Source organism: Rattus norvegicus, chromosome 17 (assembly GCF_021556685.1).
Source record: "Rattus norvegicus strain SHRSP/BbbUtx chromosome 17, alternate assembly SHRSP_T2T, whole genome shotgun sequence".
NCBI classification, from domain to species: domain Eukaryota; kingdom Metazoa; phylum Chordata; class Mammalia; order Rodentia; family Muridae; genus Rattus; species Rattus norvegicus.
The window spans coordinates 92,085,331-92,112,096 of NC_141550.1; the positions used below are offsets into that span (position 1 = coordinate 92,085,331).

The window sequence follows — 26,766 nt, forward strand, 5'->3', positions numbered from 1 at the left end:
TAGTTAACTTTAATTTTTCATGAAATAAGAAATTGTTTTCATTTTTTAATTGCACTGTAACAATCTGTTTTCCTTAATAGGATTTTGTTGTTTTTATTTTTACTTATTTACTTTTTTTGCTTGTATTTAAATTTTACAAGCACACTGCAAGCTCTTATGCTTTCGTATAAAATGTCTCTACTTGTTGGTTCGATTCAGGGCAATTCTGAATAGTCAGAATGATCTAAACTGAATTAGGAGCTGGAGTCTGCAGATTATTGAGTGTCTGTCAGACATGCCTAAAAGTCATACTCCAGGTTTGAATGATGCATGGGGACGAGAATGACCGGAGTTTCACTGGGCGCTGACTCGGTCTGCGTACTGCTGGAGAACAGTGTGTGATCTGCCTCTCCAGGACACCGCAGGGTACCTGGGATTTAGGATATTTGGCAGTGCTTATGTTGCAGTGTCTTTTACAAAAATCCAAAGTATAAATAATCTGTTAAATTTAGTAATTCATAACTGTATTTGTTGCTTTTTGCATTACTATGACTAGAAAATGAGGTTAAATTCTGAAGAGTGAACAGAAATTTAGGGCTAACTTTAGTCTAGACTGAAGGCAGCTTCTCTGATCAGTGGGACTGAATCAAAGAAGGCAAAAACCACTGGGTCTGCAGATGTGGCTCAGTGGCAGAGCTCCTGCTCAGAGCACATTTAAGGCCTTGGTTTTTATCTTCAGCTCCACAAAGTAAATGAACACAAGAGAAATGGCTACATGCTTTATACTGTTTATTCCCCTTTACCAAGAGAATATCTTTTTTAAAAAATGTGTATGTGTTGTGATATATGCACACATGTAGAGGCCAAAAAGTTCATTTGGGGGCATCTTTCTCTATCAGTCTCTGCCTAACTTTTTGAAACAAAGTCTCTTGACTAAACCTAGAACTCACTGATTTGGCAAGACTGGCAGGCCAGCAAGACCCCAGGATCCTCCTGTCTGTCTCTTCACTGCTATGGTTATAGGCATTGGCCAGCATGCCACCCCAACACCCCCATTTCATGACTCATTTTTAATGTAGGTGCTCTTGGTGGATCTGACTCAGATTCTTATGTTTGCATGGCAAACATTTTACTGAGCTGGCTCCCTCCAAGTTGTTTCCTTTTGCCTTTTCCACTAGAAATGCTGTCTCAATCAGCAAAAATAAAACACACAAAACCCCCACATGTCCAGAGTACAGATGTTAGAAGACACTTATGGGAGAAGAGGAACCACGTGGTCTCCAGGATTTGAATACAGATCAAAGGGATTTCATATAAGAGTAGTGCAGTGACTGATTAAGACACGTAATGTGTATCTTACCATGGGCGGCTCCCAGTAGGAGCTCAGGTGCCAGGTAATCCGGGGTTCCTAGAATCCGTCCATCATCTACTGGGGGTGGCCCTCTTCTCACACTCTTTGGAGTTCTGTATGATGTTCCCAACTTGACCTGACTCGGAGTCTGCTAATTCAAGAGTTCAAGAGACAACAAATATGTTCATTTCCTTCAAATGAACATAAGCATTAAAGCAGCAACAACAAACGTTCTCTAGGTATAAAGCATGCACTCAAATCCTTGGTCAGGGATTTAAAAGCGGACTCAGGCTAGTTATAATTCTAAAAAGGTTCTTATGTGTAATAAAATTCAATAGCTCAGGTAATGTCAGTTGTTTCAGTAAGCTATGACTGTAAAAGAAAAAAAATTCAGGCTGGAGAGATGGCTCAGCAGTTAAGAGCACTACTGACTGCTCTTCCAGAGGTCCTGAGCTCAAATCCCAGCAACCACATGGTGGCTCACAACCATCTGTAATGAGTCTGATGCCCTCTTCTGGTGTGTCTGAAGACAGCTACAGTGTACTTATATATAATAAATAAATCTTAAAAAAAAGAGAAAAAATTATTTTGAGATAGTTTTATTATATAGCTCACACTGACCTCAAATCCATGATCCTGCCTTAGCCTCTGAAGAATTTGGATTAAAGATTTATGAGGAGGTATTCCACCTAAGAAAAGTACTTTTATAGTCTACATTGATAAATAAAAGGTGTGGCTGACAAAATGATTGAAAAATATTAAGACAACATGTAAGATGAACTAAGTATCTGTTGCTTTTTGTAATAAACGATCCTAAAGGTTTTAACGTAATTGCTGCTTAGCACCAACCTTTGAAAGCAGTATGACAGGGGCTTTTGTCCTTTACAGACATTTGGAAAATAGGCTCTGAGGTTAAGGGATATCTAAGCCCTTAAAGGAAAACTGAAATCTCATAATGGTATAATTAATACCATATAACCTAGCCGAGAGGCAAGCATGTGTCCTAATAGGTTACTACTCTAATAGTCTAAGAATAAACCTGAATATACCTGATGTGACACACAGGCCCTCCCTTTCTCAGTAGGGGTCACAGCCATGGGACACGAACCACTGTAGTCACAGGAAATGTCCATAGCGTCTAAAGAAGTTGTGCTCACTTTGGATGGTTCTGAATTACTGGATGCATTAATGTGACTGCTAAAACTTCGAAAAGCCACGACATTGGTTTTAGAGGCGAATGTTTTTGGCGCCTTTGAAGGAGGAGCTAACATTTGGTTACTGTCTTGGATAGAAGCATGCCAGTCATCTTTTGGCAAGGAATTTTCTTGGCATTTTGGTAACATAAGTAGATCTTCAGTATTTGGTTCTTCAAAAGAGTAGTCTCTGATGCTTTTATCTGGCTCTAAGGCCTGAATTTCCAGTGAACTTTCCATCATAGACACTCCAGGAAAAGATGAATCAGAGTCTACACAGACAGTTTTAGGAGCTCTATCCTCATCAGAACATACGGAATTAGAATGGAGGCAGTCCTTTTTACTGCTCAGCTCACAGTCTTCATCGAGCTCAGACATGAGGTTCTTTGCTATTGTTGGTATATGCAGTTCTTCTGGGGTTCGTCTGTCAGTTAAATAGGTGACAGTGTTCTCCTTATTAGCATAGTCATGTTGCTGACTTTTGCACACTGATAGCTTCAGGTTCTGGACTTGGGCTGTCAAGCCTGTAGCTTGATTTGCACAACAGCCTGTCTTTTCCTTATTGGCTTCATATTCTATACAGTTTTTTTTACTTTGTATAATTTCCTGACAAGGACTGGAGTCAACCAAGTGGAAATTTCTTTTACAGTTTCTTTTACAGAGGTGTTCTTCAGATGTAGCACTAGAATTTACAGCCCAATGATTGGACTGACAGAAACTGACCTCGTCAATGGTCATGGTCTCATTATTTATATCCGGTTCTCTTGCCTCCCAAGAGATTTCCCTGGAGAAGCACTTTCTAGGGAGGGTCATGTAGTTTCTTCCAGTGGGAGGAATGTTACTGCTGTCATGAATGGGAGAAAGTGCTAATTCCAAATCCGTTTTTGTCTCGATGGCACTTACAGATTTTGCATACGGCATTTCACCGGCACTCCAGCTCATCATTGTACTTGATGGCTTGGCACTCTAAGAGGAGGTAAATGCTATTTTCAGTTATAAACCTTAGAACTTTCAAAGCTTTTCATCTATGATTACCTACATGTGATAGGCAACCCAGTGAACTAGTATGTTGTATTTTCTTGTTTTTAGATGAAACAGAAGAATTGAAAACAATTATAGTATATACTACATTGCTTATAATCACACTGTTCTAAATGTAACACTGGTTACAATGTAAATAACTTATGTCCCAATACATATTTTGATAACATGATATTAAACAAGAAACATTAACAATATATTCAGTAAAAATTTGGGATAGGCTTATATTATAAATATAGCACATAATCTATTTTGCAATAGGAATATGATTATTCCGTTTAAAATGGCAAAAACGTAAGAGCCTAAAATCTACCGACTGAAAAGTTGTTGACCAAAAGTAGTTATTGTAAATGTGTCAGTATATAAACAATAAAATAAAACCAGAAATATGTATGAATTAAAATCCATTTTTGGGACTGTAGATGTAACTCAGCGGTAGAGTGTGTCAATGAACAAAATTAAATAAATTAATTGAAAGATTAGTTATCAAAAACATCCATTGACAGTGGATGGAAAACAAAGTGCTTTTCTTCCTTTTTAAAAGAATTATTATTTTACATATTCACTTTATATCCCACTCACTGTCCCTCTCCCAGACACCCTTCCTTTTCTTTTTTTTGAGACAGTCTCATGTATCTCAGGCTTGCCATTAACTAAACATGTAGCAAGGATGACCTTGAATTCTGATGGAATTACAGTATGTGCCACCAGGCCTAAGTTTCATGATGCTGGAGATTGATCCCAGAGTGCTGTGCCTGCTAGGCAAGCACTGTACCAACCCCAGACTAGCAAAATGCTTTTCTTGAAAACTGAATTGAAAAATATCTGAAGGTACCTGTTTCAGAATTTTATAAATATTGTATATACAGTATATTGTATATTGTGTATAAAAGCAGCCAGTGCTTTTAACTGCTGAACCATCTCTCTAGCCCTATAGGATTTTAAAAGAATACTTTCGTAGCATGAATCTTCTATAATGTCAATATTGCCTTTTTGTTTTCCTGGCATTACTGGAGACTGAATTTAGGATCATACAAAACAAGAAGTACATCACAAATGTACAACCCCAGCCTTAATGTACATTTATTTTTAATGTACGAACACCAAGCTTTATTAACTATCATTAACTTACTTAGTAGTGAGGAACACTTAGTTCTAAGCAAAAAGATTTCTGAATTATTATTCACTGGTGTTTCTGGTATAGACACTGATGAGCCTGGGGGGTGACGAGAGTGTTGTAGAGCCCCTCCCTGTCCACTGTCACTGTATGACCTTGGCTTTCCTACAGGCTGGTCTGCTGTGCCGTCCTCAGTGCAGCACTAAGTCCCTGTCCATGCCACTGTATGACATTGGCTTTCCTACATACAGGCTGGTCTGCTGTGCAGTCTCAGTGCAGCACTAAGTGGGAGGAGGAAGTGGAGCTCTGTAGAGACGGAAAGAGTGCACAGTGTGGTCTCTATGATATGAGGAGAGGAAAGAATAGTTCTAGGAGTAAGAATTTGGTTATTACACAGCAGATATTATCTATAGCAAAGCCTAAAAAGAAAAAGACGCAGCTGTATTGTTTTATCTGTTTGACTTTACCCTAAAAATACAAATATCCAACAATAATGAGAAAAATCAGATTTCTGGGAATAAGAAGCAAATATAACATAAGTTACCTTATCAAATGACTTAGTATAATTTTACATTTAAGTTTCTATGCCCTTTTCTATTTATTAGCCTTAAATAACTTTACAGAAAAAGCAAAACAATATACAAATTAAACAGAATAATATGTTGGGGTTGGTTCAAGGCAGGGCTTTTCTGTGTAGCCTTGGCTGTTCTGGAACGCAGAGACCCCCCTGCCTCTGCCTCCTGCATGTAAAGGTTTGAACCACCACAGCCATTCACTTCGCTAACAACTGCTCTGTAATAGACACCTTTAAGGAACAACCTTATTAACTTTATGTCCTAAAAGTTGTATCTCAAGAGTTTCCATTCCATTAAATGAGAAATTTGTAGTAAACAGTACAGAAAGAGGTAGTATAAGTTTTAAAATTATGTTGGGAAACAAACAACAAACCCTCAGTTATCTAGTGTCTTTATCACAGAAGGAAATGAAAAAGTACTGGGAAGTCACATTTTCTGTCAGTTTACTACAGTACTTAGTCATTCATCACACATTAAGTAAGACCAGTATCATAACTAAATGAGAGATGAAAGGAAGCTTCTACAAGAATCTGACACAATACCCAGAATTTTTTTATAACACCTCAACCGTACCCATGTAGCAATGTCACTTCCTTACGGGTTTCTTTGGGAAGGTGTGGTGTTGGTATGACTGGTTCCAGGTGCATATAGATTAGGTCATGTATACTTCCTAACCTGGCAGTCTCTCTCCCATTTGGGACTGCTGTGACATTCTGACTCCACACTGGATACGAAGGTATGAGACTGGCTACTAGTACTTGAGGTACCCAGTCTTTTCCTACACTGGAGTAGATTAGAAGTCAGACATTTCACAGGTATTTCTGGATTGGATGCAAGTGTTTCAAAACCTGTAGGGAAAAGAAAGTTCTAGTTTATTTTCACAGCTATTAGTTGTTTGTGGAACTTGACTCTTTCCAGGTCATTGTACTTATATTACATATTATGACTCCTCTTTGTGACTATTACCCAACCCACAAGGATATTGGTATATCTGCTATGATTTTTATTATATTAGATTCAGAAATTATTTCAAATGTAGACAATACTTTGAAGGTTATAACCAAACAAAATCACTTTATATTTGTAAAATAAAAGCCAGGATAAGTTAAAATACAATTAGAAGGAAATTGATTTTGAGCTATATATTATTTATTTTGGACCATTGTTATCAATAATGGACCATTTACTGGTATGCATTATTAAGATATGCTGTAATGTTAAAATGTTATTAAATTTACCTGGCTCAATTTATGTTTAATTAATGCTGTAGCAGTACTGGCGACGTTGAAATTTATAATGCTCATTGGTGTGCGAATTACAGAAAGCCACAAGCATTTATTTTATTTTTATTTTTTTTTGCAGTGCTAGGATTGAACCCATGACCATATATATACCAGACATCCTAACAGTGAGCTTTGCACCTGTGCCTCTCTATAAGGGATTCTGTTACTGTTAAGTCACACGACGGAAAACAGCCACAGCAATAAGGCAGCACCTAGAGTACACACGCTCCTATATCCTACAGAAATGGCTATGGTCGCTCCTTAGCTTTGTATATGTGTGTGCATTGGAGTTGGAGGCCAGAGATCAGTCTGGGGCAGAGTATCCCATGCATCTTCTTCTCTTTTAAAAATATGCATTTAGAAAAGGTTTTTAAATTTTATATCTATATTTAAATATACATGTAAATTTTAAGTGTTTTGCTTGCATGTATGTCTGCACAGTGTGCATGCATAGGATCCGTGGAGGCCAGAGTATGTGTTAGATCCCTGGAACCGGAGTTAGACAGTTGTGAGCAACCATGGAGGCATTGGGAATTAAACACAGGTTCTCATGGAAAAGCAGCCAGTGTCTTTAACTGATGAGCCATCCCTCTCCAGCCCCCACTTTGTTTTTTGAGATAAGGTCTCTTTCTGGTCTAGAGCTGGCCAAGCATTCTAGGCTGGCTGGCCAGTCAGCCCAAGGGATTCCTGTCCCTATCTTTAGTGTTGAAATTACAACAGTGCACCACCATGCTAGCTTTCTCAAGTGGTTTTGTAGACTGAATAAATGTCCTCACTTCACTTTCCAGTAGACCCAAGACAGTCTACAGTATACTTTACTAAATTTTTATGTGTATATAAAGGATGCACACTGTGATAGCTTGAATGAGGATGGCTCTGCAAAGGCTCATGTTTGACTGAACTGTTTTGGAAGGATTAGTTGTGGCTTAGAAGAGGAGGTCTGTCATGAGTACAGACCTGTCCCAGTGTGTTCTAGGCCTCCTGCATGTGGATTAAGATGTGAGCTCTCAGCTGTTGCTCAAACCATTTACTTCTGTGTCCTAGCTCTGCCATCATGACCTTTAACCTTTGGAACTAGAGGACTAATTAAATTCTTAAATGCTGTCTTTTGTTAAGTTGCCTTGCTCATGCAGCTTTATTATAGCAATCGAGAGGAAAGTAAGACACATATATCGTTTTTCTTTCACCAAAAGGGGTGAACATGACATGAAACTCTAGAAAATTAGAGCTTTGCAACATAGTAAGCACTACAACTAGGAAGGAAATTGCATTTCAAAGCTCATCTAATGCAACTTAATTTTTCATATACAAATCCTCTAGGTTGATCGTTAGGTCTTGAACTCAGAAACCTAGCTGCCTCTGGGTGTTGGGATTAAAGGTGTACACCACCATATTCAGCATCCATTTTCAAATGCAAAGATATGTTTACTTAGAAACCAGTCGTGGTGACACATATCTATAACTTTAGTAATCAGGAGCCCGAGGAAAGAGGATTGAAATTTAAAGGCCAATCTGAGCCTAATAGTTCAACATCAGCCTGGACAACATATTGAGATCTTGTCTCAAAAACATTAATAAAACAAAACAAAATAAACCAAAAAGCCCCCAAATGAAACCAAAATCCTACTCCTAAAACAAAGAATAACAAGAAAACACAACCTTCATTTTGAGTTTTTAAATTTAAACTACCTCAAAAAATTTTAAAATAAGTTTACAAAGACATACAACACTGCAGTTACTTTATTCTCTTCATATAAAATTTCCATAGACCCAAGCATAGTGAAATCCACCCGCCAATCATTTTGATAATTGAATATGACTATTAGTGAGATGTTTTTTTTTCCTATAGCCTTATAAGATCTACTGCGTTTGTCAGAAATGGCATATATGTAATAAAATACAGGAGTGCTATAGACTATCTGAAGTTATTAAATTACTATTAGAAATTTAAAGTTTTGAGATATTTTTGTTCTTTAAAGCACACAGTATGGAATAAAATACCCTTTCATACTCACATGATTTTAGTAGTTTGCTAGAATAAGAAATTGGCTCCTTCTGATCTATGGACATAGGACAAATTGATCCTTGAGAAAGTTGTGCTTCAGACTTAGGTGCTGAAAACACATTTGCAGAGTCTTGATCTTTTTCTCCAACTGGTGTGAACTATTAAAAAGCAAATTTATTTGGGGTGAGTGAGATGGTCAAGGTAAAGGCACCTGCCACCTGATGGTGTGATTCCAATCCCTGGTTCTCATGTGGTGGAAGGAGAGAACTGACTTGTCCAAGTGTCCTCTGCTTCCACTTGTGCACTGTGGTGCACACACTACACCTACATGTGATAAAAACATTTTAAAAGGAAAAAATACTTAAAGCAAAAATGAAACACAAGTACTAAGAGCTTCATGTTCAGATGGACATAGCAGATAGATGCTCTACTACCTGAATGCACGAACTGCCAACAGAAATGCTGTCCCATGCTTGGCGCTTACCTCCATCTTGCTTTCACTATAACGCAGGCTTTAAAATTTCAAGTGGTAATCATGTGAAAGTATTTGTGAGTTTTCCTTATCAAGTACTTACAAATCCCAAAGAACTGATGAGAGATAAGACTTGTCCTGGGGTTCTCGAATAATCTTGCTTAGGTTTAGACATTGATGGTGTCGTGAGAATATCCATCATATTGATGTCTGTACATGCAAAGGAAAATATACGAATATATTTAAAACCTTTGCTCATCACTGAGGATATAATCACATGTCCTGAACTTTGTCTTTCTATGTTAGAGACTTTATCTATAGAACTGGCTGGTGTAGGATATAGATATGCAGAAGCAACATTTATAAGTAATTAATAGAAATCATTAAAAATCTTGAGAAGTAGAGATATAGCTCAATGGTAGAGTGTCTTGCCCAGCATAGCATGCATAAGGCCCAGGGTTTAAGTCTTAGGACTGGAAAAAAAGTTTTCTAGAACAGTCTTGTAGAACAGGTAAAATATAGCAAAATAACCCAGAATGCTATCAGCTTCTCAGGAAACACTTGCTCACTAATTATCAATGATCTCAGTACAAGCCATTGTCACTGCTGTTGACTATTCACCAAAGTGAGATTGTGTGGCTTACTGCTGAGGAAGCCATCTCACTGTAAGAAAGAGACACTACTGTGGGATAGAGCTAGGAGTTTCCTCTATGCTGGGTAGCCATCACAGTATCAGAGGGTTCTAGGGGATTTCTGGGGAGGTGGGAGGGGGTAGGGTGATGATGATCAGTAACAGTTTTATCAAGCTGTAGATGCTTATTGCTGCTAGACTAGAGGCAGATATGCGCATTGGTGCAATAGTGGTGTGTTATGTGGGTGACTTACTGTTTTCTGAGTGGATTTTAGTCCTGCTCTGAGGGAGAGAATCTTTGTCTGATACTCTAAACTTAGTCAATAGTTCGTGGCTGGGGATTTATTAGGTCCTACGGAGGAGGAGGTCCCTATTGCTCTTATTTTGACAAGTGGATATAATGTACCCATCAAATCGCCTTCAAAATAATTAGGTTTATAGCCACATATGGTTGTTGCTGTTGGCTCTGGTCAGAATAGTGTATTTTTGTAATGGGCTCAGTAAGTACAGATGCTCATACCCAAACGAAGTGATAAAAACAAGTGACTGTTGAATGCTCAGCATGAAGGGACAGAAATCATACTACAACTGGCAACTGGGGTGAGATTGATTTGGAATTCTGACTTACAGAAATGACTGTAGTATTCTTAAATTTAAGCCAACTGTGATCACCTGATCAAGACCGACAAAAGATTAGACCCACCAATATGATGCTATGGGGTGGGGAGGTGTTCCTGAGGATCCATATGCAGTTAATGGTTTCTGGGGGAGGAAGAGACATTTCTTTCTCTGAGGTAGCCACTGTTAAGGACACACACTCCAGTAAATGATCCTGCTATAATTAACTGGGCATTTAAGAAAACATAAAAGACACGAAAGCATCAGAGGGCCTAATTGGGAAGAGGAAGGGGATCAGCGGACATGGGGTGGCAGGGTGAAGTATGTGTGTGAATATAACTAAAAACATTATAACATGTGTGAAAATTCACTGTTACCTGTCAAGACTTAAAAATTATAGGCTCTGAAATTAGGCAAAATAATTTTTGTTATAAAGTACTGAGAAAAAAAGGAAATGAGTTAACTCAACGATGGACCATTTATATCAACTAATATGTTAAGCTTAGGTCAAGAGAGAAATTAATCTGTTTCATGATCATGTTTCAATATATTTGAATGCTTAGTGACCAGGGAGTGGAACTGTTTGAAAAGATTAGAAGGATTCGGAGGAGTGGCCTTGTTGGAGGAGATGTGACCTTCTGTAATCAAGCCCCCAGTTAGATGCTTGCTTTTATAAGAGTTGCCTTGCTTGTGATGTCTCTCATAGCAATAGAACAGTGACTAAGATACTACTTTAAAATAATTCAACATTGAGTATAATCCTTTATTATTTTACTTAGATGGAAAAGTAAAAGCTCTTAGAAGGCTGAAGCAGTCAGACCTTGAGTTCAAGGTCCAAGGAAGGCTGTCTTAAAACAAAAGCATTATACTTCAAGTCTGAACACACCAATTCCATTTGTCTCACACTGATGAAGCAGTTAAAAAAAAAAAAAAAGAGGAAAATTGCATATTCTACATATTCTAGGACTGCCTTACGTTATGACCAAAACTGACTTAAACACACCAATATTATCCTTATCCATTTTTGCAATAACTGATTAGGAGCTGGGCTTGCTGTTTATGCTATAAGAAAGCTAATATGGTGAACATATTATATATTATAGACTATCACTTACGGAACCTCATCTCATATAGACTGCACAATCAAATATTACCTCTGAATCAAGACATGTGGAAAACCACATGGAGTGGAATTAGGAAAACTATAAATATCATATCAGCCTAGGTAAGACTTTTACCTAATTTAGGGATAATTATAGACTTGTATGTAGTATCAAACAGGTATAATTTAGGGTTTACAATTTTTAGTTCTAATTTTACATTACTCTTCATATATTAAAACTTTTGAAAAAGCTGTGTGTGACAGCACATGCCTGTATACCTTTGCTCAGGGACAGAGGTAGAGAGACAAGAAGACTCACAAATTCAAGGCCAATCTGGTCTATATATGAATTCTAGACTATTCAGGGCTATAGAACAAGAACATGTCTGAAAAGTCAAAAAACAAGGGCTAGTGAGGTGGCTTAGTGAAGACATTTATTCCCCAAGCATGCTGACCTATGTTTGAACCCTGGACTCCATGTAAAGGTAGAAGAACAGAACTTATTCCACATAGTTGTTTTTGACTTCCACATATGCCATGTGTGCCTCCATATCATGCACATATACACAATAATAATGATGATGATGATAATACAACCCTTTTGGTGTGTGTATCTGTGTTGGTGGATGCAGATCAAGGGCCCTGGATATGCTAAGTAAGCACACTATCTCAGGGCCATGTGTAGCATTCTCTTCTACAGCGTTCTGTTTGTTTTTTAAGCCTTTAAATTAGCACACAAAGGACTGGATTTCATCAACAGCATCTTTGTACATTGTGTGGTTACACTTTGTTCTCATTTTTTATCCTTCCCCAGCATCTCTTTCACCTCTTCCCAAGGTCCTCTCTCTTCTTCATCTGTACTTCTCAAAAAGATGCGTTTATGTGTACATGTGTGTGTCTGTGTGCCTCTAAGCCTAAATGCATGCCTGTGCCTGTGGAGGCCAGCAGACAGCATCAGATCCTCTGAAGCTGGATTATAGGCAGCTGCAAGCCACTTGAAGCCAGTTGAACTCTGGCTCCCTGCATGTGCAGCAAATGCTTTTAAGTGCTGAGCCACTTCACGAGTTCCTCGTAAGCTTCTTCATAGAGAAGCAGCTCTGCTTCCAAGTTCGTAATTTATCATCACGGTTCTGTGATGAACACAAGTAATGTCTTGCTTCAATTCATTGTACAATGGTACTGCAAGCCATTTCACTCACTTAATTTTGATCTCTAGACACGCTGCCTTGTAAAACATAAGACTGACAGGCTGGGAATGTAGCTTAGTGTCACAGAGCTTGCTTAGCATACAAGAGGCCTTGAGTTCAGTCTCTAGGATTAGAAATCTAAACATCAAAACCAGATATAGTCAGTGATATACTTTTATAATTGCACTTGGGAAGTGGAGGCAAGAGTTCATGGACATTTTCAGCTACATAACAAGTTTGAGGACAACCAAGGCTACAAAAACCCTGTCTTACTGTATATTCCCCACACCCTCCAAAAAACCCATATAAAATCAGAGAGAATTAAGCTAATATATAGTCTCTTTAGAAAAATTGTGGGTTTTTTTGTAGTTTTGTTCACTGGTCAGCATTCCTTTGTGGTATTAGTAGTGTGAAATGGTTACTTTGTTTTTTTTTTTTTTAATGCTAGTATTTTAAAAATTCCTACTCAGACATGAACTTTTTCTATACATATAGGAACAAATTGTACCTATCAAGGGCTTGGTGGTGGCAAGATGACCCTGCATAAGTGTCTTAGGAGGCAGCTCTGGATTATATTGTAGTTTAGTCATTTAGTTCATGATTAAATATCCATCCTGTTTCAGCACAGACCAAGAACAGTGGCTGCCAGTTCCATTTTTAAATATCTAAGGAATTTTAAGGACCTTTGAAGAGCCAAGAATGATCTTTTATTTTTCCTCCTCCTCTTCCTCCTCCTTCTTTGTTCTAGGGTTGTATCCAGTTAAGGAAACATTCTGCCAACACACCCTGAGCCTCTTCTTTATGGGACAAAACAACATCACATACTCATTTCTAGCCCATCTCAGAACAAACAGCCATCATATTTTATCTAGTACATTAAAAAAACAGTTAACGAAGGAGTCTCAAAGTTTGTTGTGTTTTTAAAAAGGCACCTACCTGCTATCATTCTTACCTCTATTCAGAGTAACTTTGGAAAGGCCAAAATCTGTCAGCTTAATATGACCCTCATTGGAAATAAGCATATTGTCCGGTTTCAAATCCCTGAACATACAAAAAGCAAACAGATACTGAGAAAAGTAATTTTGATGTAAAAATACCAGGTCAAGTGGCAGCAATTACAAGAGACAACTATACTATTTCCTTTAAAATAAATATACAGAAAACAGCTTTCAGAAATGTTACATATTGGAATCTACAAAAATTTGTGGGGTTCAATACTAGATTCTGTTTGGCATTATTTTTGGATATCTCGACCTCCAGTCAGTACAAATTAATATCCACCTCTTTAAATCAGGGCTTGATTAAGCTTTACAGAGCACAGCCACTTAACCTTTCTCTGAGCAGGTGAAAGGTGGGCATGGCAGCAGGGACCACAAGCTCTGTTACTGTTGCATGGTGGTATAGGAGTGAAAAGAGATTAAAATGCCATGCTTATGTTCAAAGCAACACTTAAAAAACATAGGGAGATTAATCAAGAGTGAGTGTAGTCTCCAAGTACATATTACAACTGTGCTACAGGTAAACGAGGCATGTCCTGTATGTAAGCAAGCAGTTTCTGCATATATTAAAGATTCAAACCCAATCCTCTCTAAGTAATAATGTATGGAAAAGCCAGTCTTACCTGTGGATGATGCCATGTCTGTGCAGGTAGTCTAAAGCCAATGCTACTTCAGAAGTATATTTTATAGCCATCTCTTCATCAAAATAACCATATATATGTAGGAGAGACTTGACATCTCCACCAATAAGATATTCCATTATCTATCGAAAGAGAATTTAAAAGTGGTATTTTTGAAATATATAGTGTTTTGTTTAGAATAGTTATACAATAATAGTTATTTTTATTTTTTGTTATCACTCAGTCCTATGACTGAGTGATAACAAAAAATATTTTCTGCCCTAGCTTTTGAAGTACCGGGATTATAGGCATGCACGATTAATCCTGGCTTCTTCCTACTTTTGTGGTGAAAAATTAAACTGGTCAGTTTGAACAAAAATCAGTTACATAAAAGTTCTAAGACTATTAGAATTTCTTCCCACTTGCCAACATTTCAGTTCACAAATTTTTAGCATTAGGTTTCTTGTCCACACACATATTTAATGTTAATATTATGAATTGTACTGGCTAGTTTTTATATCAACTTGACACAAACTAGAGACATCTGAGAGGAGGGAACCTCATTTGAGAAAATGCCCCTGTAAGCCTAAGGGACATTTTCTTAGTAACTGATGGGGGAGGGCCCAGCACGTTGTGGGTGTCATCCCTGGGCTGGAGATCCTGGGTTCTATAAGAAAGCAGGCTGAGCAAGCCCCGAGGAGCAAGCCAGTAAGCAGCACCCCTCCATGGCCTCTGTATCAGCTCCTATCTTCAGGTTCCAGCTTTCTTCAATGGACATGTAAACACCCAAACCCTTTCCTCCCCAAGTTGCTTCTGGTTATGGTGTTTTATTACAGCACTAGAAACCCTAAGACACACATTAACATCTACACTTTAATACATATGCTGTTCAGCCTAGTCTTGAATTCCTGGGTTCCACAGACCCTCTTGCCTTGGCTTTTTTATGACTGCAATCACAGGTACATACCATGCCTGGCTAGTGTTATGTTTTTGCTGAGTAATTTGACAATAAGAGTTAATGAACTGTTACCCTGAATTTTTGTTTTGTTTTGAGATAGGGTATTCTGTTGTACTCCTGGCTGGCTTACGACTTGCAAGCCTTCTGCCTTTACCACTCAAGTGCTGAGACTGTGGGCTTGTCCTGCAACACCTGACTGCCATTAAACTTATCACGGATTGCTGAGTAAGTTTCCTTATGCAAGTACACAGCAATAAGACTCTAACATGAAGTATGCTTTGTTTGTAAATTCGTCCTGATGCACTATAAAGGTGCTCAGCACCATGCTACAAAACCTCCTTCCTTTCCAAAATTTTTATCTTATTAGATCTTTGTACCACACTTAACACCAGCCTAAATATACTTGAAAGTTTATTAAAGATTAGAAATGGACTAAATCACCAGGTACCAGGCCAGTTTTTAGAACAAGTCTCATTTTTATAACTCACCTAAAGCATTTAGATGAGATAAAATTTAAATTAGTAGGCTTTGATAAAGCACATCTTTCTCCATAATGGCAATAGATTGTAAGTAATCAGTTGAAGGTTTTAAATGGGAGAAAAGATTAGAATCCTCAAAGTAAAGGGAAGCCTGCCTCCAGATGGCTTGTACAAATGGCAGCAGTAATCCTTCATCAGGTTCTGGAGTAACAATCTACCTCGTAGTTTGGATTTGCCACCTGCAACAGTTAATGGTCAGAGTCCATGTCTCTATCACATCCTATCGACTCTTTTTCCTCATTAAAACAACATGTAAGTTGGTCAGGGTCATTCAGCACCAAAGTAGGAATTCAAATGCAAGTGTGCTCTACACAAATCCTGTGCTCTAGAGCACTAGGCTCGGTGACCACTGAGTCAACAGAGAGTACCAAGCTGTTTACTCACCAAGTAGACGTTGCTTGCTGACTGTAGTGAGTAATACAGATGCACAACAAAAGGGCTTTTGCTCAGTGCCAGGGCATCTCTCTCAGCCTGTACCTGATGAGTCATATTTTTATTGATCATGTCTGCTTTTTTGACAACCTGACAAGAGACACATTTACTCTCATTAAAACGTGTTCAGAAGTTTCAAAGTCAACATCATAAAGATCCTAAGAAAGAAAAAAGATATACAGATGTCATTTAGATCTGAATGACATCAGGAAACTGCCAGAAAAATAGCTCGGATGGTAACTCGTTTGAGTTATAGGCAAGGAATTAACACCTGACTGATCTGTATGTTTGTATGAAAGCTTTATTGTAACAATGTCAAAGGATCATAATGTTCCTAATAAGCCCATCCTGTAACCAGTTAGCTGGTTAAGTGAATGCCAATATATGTTTACATGCAAATATACACCTAACACTTTAGCTTCTCACTGTCTCATAAAGAGGGATAGAGTAAAAATGCCAGCGACTGGAAAGGTGGTTCAGAGGTTAAGAGTGTGTATTACTTTACCAGAAGATCCAAGTTCTTCTCAGCACCCAGGCTAGGAGGCTAACTAACACCTGCCTGTGACTCCAGTTCCAAGAGCTCTAGAACACCCTGACCTCCACACATGTGGCACACACTCACATGCATATGATTCCTCTTTGATAGAAGGGAATAGGCTGAATTCAGACTGCTAAATGCTTAACATAACTTATTGCTCTTACGGAGGAGCTGAATTTAGTTTCCAGCACCCATATGGTGTCTTGCAACCATTTGTAACTCCAGTTCCAGGGAACCTAACATCTTCTTAGAGCCTCCCTGTGTACCAGACATACACATGGCGCACATACATATAGTCAGTCAAAATGTTCATACACATAAAAAAATCTACCCCATTTTTAATGTTGGAAGTCTGTTTATTTCATGAATGATGAGAACTGGTCATGGTGGCACAAGCCTGTAATATTACCATTTGGGAGGCTAAGGCAAGCCTGGACCACAGAACAAGATTCTAATCTCAAAAATACCTACAAATCAAATTCCGCCTTACAGAAAAATCTGAGTTATATCCCCAGTCTTATGTATCTGAGGCTGGCTTTGAATTTACCATATAGCTGAGGCTGCCCTTGAACTCTAAATTCTACCACATTTATCTCACAAGTGTTGGGAGTACAGGTGTGTGCCATCCTATCTGGTTAAATTACACCTTTTAAGTTTCAAGGTAAACTAGCTTAGAAACAAAACTCTATGTTAAAATTGGAGCACTAGGGCTTGGGGATTTAGCTCAGTGGTAGAGCGCTTGCCTAGCAAGCGCAAGGCCCTGGGTTCGGTCCCCAGCTCCGAAAAAAAAAGAACAACAAAAAAAAAATTGGAGCACTAAATGAAATAATAACACTGGGATCATAAAATTCGCAAAGAATGGGGCTGGGGATTTAGCTCAGTGGTAGAGTGCTTCGCTTGTCTAGCAAGCGCGAGGCCCTGGGTTCTGTCCTCAGCTCCAGAAAAAAAAATTCACAAAGAATTAGTGAAAATATATTTAAAAAAAAAAAATACTGGGATCTTCCCCCTGATCCTTTGCCACCTACAACAAGCAGAAGAGCTGGTCTCAAGGCCATGAAGCCTTAGGTAACACAACAGACCTGGTCCTGGTGATGTGGGAAGGGTGAGTCAGCCCAGAAGACATGAGAGTGAGAGAGCTGGATCTGCTTTCTTGCCAGTCTGGGCACTGGATGGACTATCTGCTACCTGGGGCAATGCTGGAGAGTTTGCCCTGGTGGTGTGGGTGTGGGAGCTGGTGGGCTGACCAATTAAGCTTCCACCCATGTCTAGATTTGAGTTGGCTCACCCTAGCATCTACCCCATCTATGAACTGCTGTAGTGAAGAGGCTGGTCTTATAGATTCAAAGCTGCAGGATTTCCAGACACAGGGCAACAACAGGATATCCAAGAGGGATCCTGATAAGGATCCAGTATTGGTAATGTATCAGAAGCCAGAGGCCTCGAAATAAACATCTGCAAGTAAAGAAGTATGGACAAAAAGGTATACTGTGGGTCACACTACAGATTCCACAATGAGACTTTGTTTGTTTGTTTGTTTGTTTGTTTGTTTTCTTTTGGCGGGGTGGTTGCAATGATGGAGGGGTGGGCATAAAGGGATGGAGGGAGGAATATGGGATTGGCGTGCATGTGAAACTCACAAAGAATCAATTAAAAAAATACTGGAATCAATGCTTATTACTACTGTAAGAAAAAGGCACTCATTAAAGTATTTAATAAAATGATTAATACATGACACATTTTAGCTTTACCTCCTTTCCTTAAGAAAACCAAGAGAAAGGCTAGGTTTATAGACCAGTAGTAGACAACTGACAGGGGTAAGGCCCTAGGTCTCTCTTTCCTAGCACTAAAGAGAGATTAACAAATCAAGCCAACAAGATGATTCTACCTGTCATCTCACTGGCAGAAGCTCTATGAGGCTTATGAGGTGGTACTGTGCCAAGGTACCCAAAATACTCATAGGAGAGATGAATTGGTGTTTTCATAACAACAATTCAGGAAGGCTTGAGGTGTTAGAGAAGGAAAAACAAGTATACTGGCAACATATAAAGTAACAATTTCAATGAGTTGAGTTTGGAAGATCAGAGAAGGTTTCAGAGGAAATAGGTAATCCTCAAAACAATGGGTGAAAAGCAGAGAAAGGTGGAACAAAAGCAGTGAAGAAGGAACCAGAATAAACTTAAGTCCCAAGGTATGAAATAAGTCATGGCCTGATGTTGCTTTGACATAGGCTATGTGGAAGATAAAGTAGAGATTGGGGGCCAAAAATGGGGAATATGACCACCTTTTAAAGGACTCTGGATTTTGGCCTACATACCGCAGCCTAAAGAATGGACTAAAAGTAAAGTTAATGATTCTAGTTAGGGAACTCCAACCAACTAAGTATAGAAATTAAGGCCTGATGAACCTTAAACCACAAGGCAAATGAAGAAAAACAAAACGTAACAAAAACACACACCAAAGACCATACACTGTATCCTTCCATTTATGTGAAATATCCAGAAAAGGCAACCTTGCAGAAATAGAAAGTGAGTTGGTGCATGTACATGTTTGTGCATGCCTGTAATCTCTGCACTTAGGAGATGGAACCAGACGTATCAGTAGTTTAAGGCCAGTCATGTCAGCTACATCACATGTCTGAGGCCATTTGGGACTGTGAAAGAGAGAGACAGAGGAGAGAGAGGAGGGTTAGTAGTTACTTGCTGACATATTAAGGGAAAAGGTACTGCGAATAGGCAGAAAGGTCATTTTTTTGGTCTATGGAACTATTCCTTAAAACTGGTTTTCAATGCTTGTTACACAACTATTTAAGTTACTAAAATCATCACAGAACTTCGCTTTTACAAACAAATAAGTGGGGGAAAATGAGAGCCTGAACTTAGTTATTCACTTGTGAATGAGAAAAGCAAAGAAAAAAAAAAAAAACCAAACCCAAAAAACAAACAAAAGAAGGTTTTCCAGAGGGAGAACAGGAACCCTTAAAGGATACGTGGTGCATAGATGAAATATGAGAGTGCCTCAAGTTTCTAGCCTGAAGGCAGAGGTGATGTTGGTACTACTAAAGGGAAAGAAGCAAACCAGGAGGCTTAGCATTTAGGCAGTCAGGTGAAGGGGCTGCTTACCCTGGGTGCTAGCACTGTGTACCAGGAATCTTGTCAAATGTGAATAATCAGAAATGTCGGGAGTGATGAGAAGCAAGGGTGGTGGATAGAACATTTTTAAGTGCCTACTGACTGTTCTTACGATCACATATAGATAAGAAAGGGTTGATTTAGGACACATTTCTTTCAACTTGCTCTATAAATGAACTTATAGCTTACATATCACTATGGAAAAGTTGAAAAGCAAAAATGAAGTTTAATGAGATCTTTTGGTTTTACAGCACTTGCTCTTGCTTAGTAATCTATCGTCAAAGAGATGAATTAAAACATAATTAGAAAGTGACCATTACAAACTTAATCAAAGTGCTAAAGTTAATCCAGGTGAAGCTCAAGTTAGTAGAAAAGCAAAACAAACCCAAAATCCAGGTGACACATAAAATTAATGTAATTATAAAATTTCACAATATAAATGTCATCACAGAAAATGTGACTATAATGCAACTTCTTAGAGTGCGATTTGAAATCAGTGTCTACAAACCACTTCTTGTTTGTGATAACAAAATTTCGGTATTCTGTATGTCAAAGGAAAACATAACCAATACGTATTTAACGGCCTTTTGGATTTTGAAACATGAGTCATGAAATCGTGGCCGTGGCTTCAAGTCTCTGCCTTCAGCCTAGGTTTTCGCATTTGTTTACACTGGCCTGGACACAGTTGGGTATGTTTTGCTATTTTCACTGTGTAATGATTCTCAGGATAAAGAGAAGGGCAGGGCAAAGGAAAGGGCAGACAGCTCACTGCAGTCTGCCCAAACGCCAACAGTCAACAAGCAGGACTGTGCAAACTTCTGTAAGACGGGCATTGCAGGCTAGGGCTCCAGGAGCCCCAGAGCTTGTTCAACAACACAAAAAGGAGGTTCGTGAGAAAGGACCATTTAAGACCTTTGCGCTTTTAGACTGCCTACCTTCACCGCGTACAACTTGCTGCCTTTCTGTCCCAGGTACACTTTCCCGAATGCGCCACGGCTAATGGGCTTCACTATAGTGAATTCTTCAATGGAGGGTGGTCTTGGTACTGGGATCCTATTCACGCATTTCTCTGTCGCCGCACCTTCTTCATTCTCCTCACTTCCCGAGGCGGACTCCATAGCTGAACAGTTCGCACTACAGTACTAACTCCCGCCAAGTAGATTCAAATGCTTTCGCCTACGCCGGATGCCTCCCGTGACGTCACCATGCGCCTGCGCTCTGCTGGCTCACTGTAAGCCTGCATAGATGGGTGGGGCTGGCGGCACTGCTGGGCGGGGGCTGCTAGTGCTGGGAGGAGCGGGCGACGCTACTGGGTGGGGTCTGCGGAGCTCTGGGCGGGGCCTGCGGAGCGTAGGTTGGGCCTCAGCCGCGGATACATAGGCTGTTTTTGTGACGGGGCAGTGCATTCGCTAGCCAACGAGCAAGGGGTCTACTAAGACTTTAATGTAGCTCGAGTCTGGTGGGGTCCAAGTCCCAGCCAAGATCTGCAGTTCTCTCTTCTTCCGCGTGAGCCAGAAGCCAGGTCGACTGTTAAAGCAATGGCTAGGGATGAGGTGTGGAAGCTAGCGGAGTCACAGAATGTGGAGAACCTGGGTGAGCCGGAAGCGCGGTTTACCCCGTATTAAATTCAGAAACAGATTAGTAGCGACTAGAAGACCATCCAGTTTATTGTTGGGGGTGTTAAAAATAAATACCTCATAAAACAACCCTAAAGTGAAATAGTACCCGGAAGAGGCGGAGCGCTGACGGGTCGGGGGCGGAGTGAACGTGGAGGTATTCATTTGCTCCGGAAGTACTGTTTCGGTAGCCTCTGGTTTTCCGGGGCAGATGTCGTCGTAGCAGCTGTCGGGAAGGGAAGCCATTTTTTTGTTTTTGGGAGGAGTAAGGAAGAAACTGGGAGAAGAGCGAAGGAAAATAAAGAGAAAATAAAAGGGCTTAGCCCCTTTCCTTTGAGCTGATTTAGGAAGCAGTTTCAGCTGGCGGGAAAGGTCCCGAGGGCCCAGAGATGTTCTCCCTGTCGAGCACTGTGCAGCCTCAGGTGAGCCCAGCATTCAGCCGTTTTCCTGCGGCCCTTTTGCGACTGTTTTCCGGATGCTGTAATAGATTTGGTGTTTCTGAAGCAAATTAGGGAAGGAAGCGACGAACCCAGTGTGAGTCGCGGGCTGAAAAGTAGATCGGGGGACAATGCTGAGAGTATGACCTGACACGTATCCGATGGTTTGCACATAATTTCTGTTGAGGATCCAGGCATTGTTTAGTGTTGGAGATGGGGATTTGAGAAAACAGTGTTCTTTTCATACACCCCATTTTTCCTTTCAAGCCGAATTTAGTTTAAACATACTCAGATAATTTGAATAGCATCACAGTTTCTTTCTTTCTGGCCAGAATTAACTTGTGCACATTTTTTTAATCATTAGATTCTTGCTATTAAATTTTAAAAATTGATTTAAATTTTATATTTTTATTAGGACCCAAATTGTATTACTTTTTCTTTTTAAAATCTTTTTTTTTTCTTTTTTTTCGGAGCTGGGGCCCGAACCCAGGGCCTTGTGCTTGCTTGGCAAGCGTTCTACCACTGAGCTAAATCCCCAACCCTACTTTTTTCTTTGGTTCATTAAATTTTTTTGGGGGGGAGTGATAACAATGTTTAATTTTATTTTTTTGAGGCAAGGTCTCACTGTCTTTGCTGTCCTAGTTCTCACTCTGTTCTGGCAAGCCTCTGAAGTGTTGGGATCATGGCTCCTACCACCATCACGCCAGATGGACTGTCAACTTCTTGTCCTGATTGCTTAGCTACTTCTTAGGCAGCATATGTGGATTTTTCCTGGTCACTGGAAGTAAAGATGAACAATAAACAGGAATTTCAGGCAGTCAGAAAAATATAAATAAAAAATCTTGTGAGGAACAAAAGTCAGGCCAGTGTGGCAAGAGCAGAGTGATTAAAAGGAGCAGTGTCAGAGATGAGGTTGAAGAGAAGCCTGGAGCCAGGTAGGGAGTTTGATTCATTTGATTTCCCTGACCAGGTTTTCGTTTGAAGGCTTGCTTTGGCTTCTTGTGTGGAGAAAATGAGAGGGCAGAAGCATATGTGTTCTAGATTAAGAATGTTGTTGTCCTGACACAGGAAAGGTATTCAATAATTGTGGAAAAGAAATTGCTATGTCTAGTCACCTCTAATTTCAGACAAGGTGGGAGGGACAAGCGGATTAGGATTAGGAATTGGCAGCCAACCTGCCTCAGAAAGAGAAATTAAAGTAGAAAAGAAGTAATAGGATTTCACTTGGGTGTTAGTGTAGGTGATGGTGGAAAGTGGTATTTCTTTATTGGTCAGCCTGATGCAGGAAGATGCTGTTTCCTAAGATGGCTGTCTGGGGAACGTTTAGTAATTAACAGTCTGACAGAGACTGTTGACATAATATTAATTATCAAGAAAGCATGAAGAATATATACCATCATGGGATAGACAGCATAACGTGGTAGAAAAGCAAAAGAGCAAGGGGAAAACCCACACTGGTGGCATAAGGGCAGGACTTCCATGGCTTAACTACTTGCTTGTTGTAGGTTTTATACAACCCCATGTAGCACAGGCAGTTGGTTTGTAGTGCTGTGCTATCCTTCCTAGCTAGTCACCTCCCACCTCTTACTGCTGTTCTAATGGAAACTGAATTAAGCATGAATTTTAAAGGGACAATGCCTCAGATCACAGCAAGAAGTATAACACTGACTAATTTTAGAGTCAGGGATTAAGTTAGTTAAATTATTAGACTTGGTTTATAATAGCCCATTATTTTATTCACTCAACAAATGAATATTTAGCATTCTCTATATTCATACTTGTATTGGGATGCAATATTTAATACTGAAATAGAAAAAGCCCTTGCCACATGGAGTTTATCTTTTAGTTGGATAATCTGCTACAACAAAAGAAATTCTTAATTTTTGTAGTCTTCCTCTTGCCAAGCTTTTGTTATATTCTTAGACTTTCTTGAGTTAGGAAGCTTTTGATTTCATAAGCTCCATAGATTACATTGTGTTTGTCCTAACGAGTAACTTGAATCTGCAAATAGTCCCAGAATGGATAGTCCCAGAGCAGATACTTTCATCAAACTGTAATTCCCACTCCTGGAGGCAGTGATTGACTGACCTGCTGGGTGGTGAATTTGTATGCAGAAGGGCTTTGCATCATAACTCGGTAGAGAATGTCCTCAACTGATGTTCTCTCCAGGACTTGCCCTATGTACTTTCATATATTATAGACTGGTAATTGTAAATACAGTGTTTTCATGTGTTCTTGGCGCCATTTCTGATACAGGGAATGAAGGGGCATGTGATGAAGTGAGGAATGTAAAACCAACTGTAGAAGATTTTCAGGCTCTACAGATGTTAGATTTTAAGCAGAAGCATGATCTAGAAGATTTTAATTATGACTCTTTTATCTTTGGTAGTATGTTACAGCTGGGTAAGGGCAGAAACAGGAGATTAGGTGGTGGGATTCAGAGCAAGATGGTGGCAATGGGAATGTTCAAAAATCAGAAAGTTCTTGGTGTGAACTTTTGCTATTAGAACATTAATGTTTGTGAAGCCTTTCTGTGGAAGTGCCTTTTATTTTGCTGCTTCCCTAATAGTTGTTTTCTCAAATTCTCCATTTGTTTTAAAATTGTGTTGAAGAAGTTGTCTTATTAGTGCACATCATTTGTCGAATTGTCTCCTTAGAATGAGTTCCTAGAGAGTAGACTTTAGAGAATGAGAGTCTATGTATTTCAAATTAATTAATTTTTGTGACAACATCAGTGTGTGGTCCTGGTGGGCCTTGAACTCTATGTAGACCAAGTTGACATTGAATTCAGAGATCTGCCTTGTCTTCTTCCCCATTGCTGTGGTAAAAAGAGTGTACCGCCATGCCTGGTTTCTAACATATCCAAGGTAGTATCATCAAAGAACAAACCAATTTTCTTCTTGTCAGCAGTAAATGAATGTGGACAGTATTTTTGCACGTGTTTGTCTATGCTAATCTGTTGAATGTATATGTGGTGCTGGAGCTCAAACTGAGGTCATCTTTACTTTGCTAGCATGGAGCTATATCTTAGCCTTTCCATTATTTTGACATCTGGTGTATTTTTAACTTTTTTTTTTTTTTTGGTTCTTTTTTTCGGAGCTGGGGACCGAACCCAGGGCCTTGCGCTTCCTAGGCAAGCGCTCTGCCACTGAGCCAAATCTCCAGCCCCGTATTTTTAACTTTTAACAGGTCTTAATTCTGACTAGAAGAAGAAGGAGATTGTTTCTGTTTTTTTTTTTAAACAGACTGCTTAATTTGAACTTTTATTTTTCTCTAGGTTACAGTTCCTCTCAGTCATCTCATCAATGCCTTCCATTCACCAAAAAATATATCCGTTTCCGTCAATACATCTGCTTCTCCAAAACAGCATCGAGATACAGTTGCTGAGCATGAAGCTCCCAGTAGTGAGGTGAGCTAGTTAATCTGAATCTGAACTATATGAGAAAGCCTTTTGGTATGGTGAATTTTAATCACACAGATATTTTCACTTAAGCATTTATACCAATGCTTTCTGCTTTCAGCTAATCTTTGTAACTGAAGACAGCTAATTCTGGCTTTTGTTGTTTGCTGTATGTATTAAGACTATTAGTTTATTTGGTTATTTTAAAACATGACATTATATTTGTTATGTACATAACATATTACTCTTTGTTGATACCAATTAGTTTTTTATAAAAAGAATTAAACTTTTTTAGTTATTTTTATTTATTGTGTATAAATGTTTGCCTATAAATATATATGTAACTGGTGTCCCTGGAGGTTAGATTAGGGTGTCAGATCCCCTGAAACTAGTTACCAGATGATTTTAAGCCACCATGTGGGTACTAGAACTGAATCCTGGTCCTTTGTAACAACAGAAAAAGTGCTCTTACCTGCTGAGCCATTTTTCCAGCCCCTTTTCTTTCTTTTAAAAATAAAATTTAAACATTGACATTTTCATAGTTGTATATATGTTTTGTCATTTTTATCTCATTTCCTTTGAATTCTAACAAGTCCCTTCCCCACCCCCTGCCTGCCCCACACTCTCCTCCCTCATTTTCGTGTCTGTGTTGTTGTGTGGTGTTGTATGGTGCGGCATGTTAGTGACCCACTGAGTTTAACTAGGGTACCTTGTATGACTTACTTCTGGAGAATGGGTAATGTACTAGTGACTGGATCCCTTAGGGAAGTGATAGCATTCCCTCAGCAATCATCAGTTGCCAGTAGCTCTCTGTGGGAAGAGTGGGACTGAGAATGCTCAGGTTAATGACAGTCATTACCGGTGTCTTGAGGAAGTAAGCAGCACAGTAATACAGTCACTGTCTACTGCCTTATTGATAGATTAAATGGGCTGAAATCCTTGTCTCAACCAACCAATTAAAAGACAAAACAACAAAAAGAATAGAGCATAAGTACTTGAAGTTAGACCTGTAGGCCAGGAAACTACACTTTCAGTGTTTTTATAAATAGTGTGCAAGGATTCAGCAAGCTGTGAAGTAAGAACCGTTTATTTCTAAATTTTATTAGTAAGATAGTTAAAAGCTCAGAATATTCTTTCTTTCTTCCTTTCTTTTCAAGACAAGTGTTTCTCTGTGTACCATAGCTGTTCTAGAACTCTGTGGACCAGGCTGACCTTGAACTTAGAGATCTGCCTGCCTCCGCCTCCTGAGTGTACTTTTTATTGAAGAAAAAAATGTGAAGTTTTTCACAACTTTTAACATGTAAATACTGGATATAGTTAGTTTTGGTATCAGAACCTATGGCAGAAGACAATAGAAAATAGGCAAGAAGCCCACTTTGAGGTGGTGATGTCATCATGGCTTAGGATCTTGAACTCAGGGACCTTCTGCTAGGATTGCACGTGTGTCCCACCATGCCTGGCATGATAACACATTTTGATTAAATGGAAAGTTTGTCTTGTCATATTTATCCTTTATTTTACCCAGTTCCTCTTGCTCCTTTTTGTA

The 26,766-nt window shown here is 39.2% G+C and overlaps 2 protein-coding genes across 7 annotated transcripts in view; one reads left to right on the forward strand and one right to left on the reverse strand.

Moving 5' to 3' along the window:
• Mastl (microtubule associated serine/threonine kinase-like) overlaps nucleotides 1-20,944 on the reverse strand; it is a 35,349-nt gene extending 14,405 nt beyond the window's left edge. For 2 of the 5 annotated variants that reach the window (XM_087590819.1, XM_087590823.1), the window contains exons 1-9: nucleotides 20,703-20,905; nucleotides 16,054-16,191; nucleotides 14,176-14,315; nucleotides 13,507-13,595; nucleotides 9,120-9,226; nucleotides 8,555-8,702; nucleotides 5,932-6,104; nucleotides 2,380-3,489; nucleotides 1,340-1,481 (exon numbers count right to left, since the gene is read on the reverse strand). In XM_087590819.1, the coding sequence (XP_087446945.1) occupies nucleotides 1,340-1,481; nucleotides 2,380-3,489; nucleotides 5,932-6,104; nucleotides 8,555-8,702; nucleotides 9,120-9,226; nucleotides 13,507-13,595; nucleotides 14,176-14,315; nucleotides 16,054-16,191; nucleotides 20,703-20,885 (2,230 nt within the window). In that variant the 5' untranslated portion in view covers nucleotides 20,886-20,905. 5 annotated transcript variants of the gene reach the window in all.
• Nucleotides 20,945-21,112: 168 nt separating this feature from the next.
• Nucleotides 21,113-26,766, forward strand: part of Yme1l1 (YME1-like 1 ATPase) — a 40,034-nt gene continuing 34,380 nt past the window's right edge. Inside the window, exons 1-2 of one of the 2 annotated variants that reach the window (XM_087589644.1) lie at nucleotides 21,113-21,360; nucleotides 25,098-25,229. In XM_087589644.1, coding sequence (XP_087445770.1) covers nucleotides 21,346-21,360; nucleotides 25,098-25,229 — 147 coding nt within the window. In that variant the 5' untranslated portion in view covers nucleotides 21,113-21,345. 2 annotated transcript variants of the gene reach the window in all.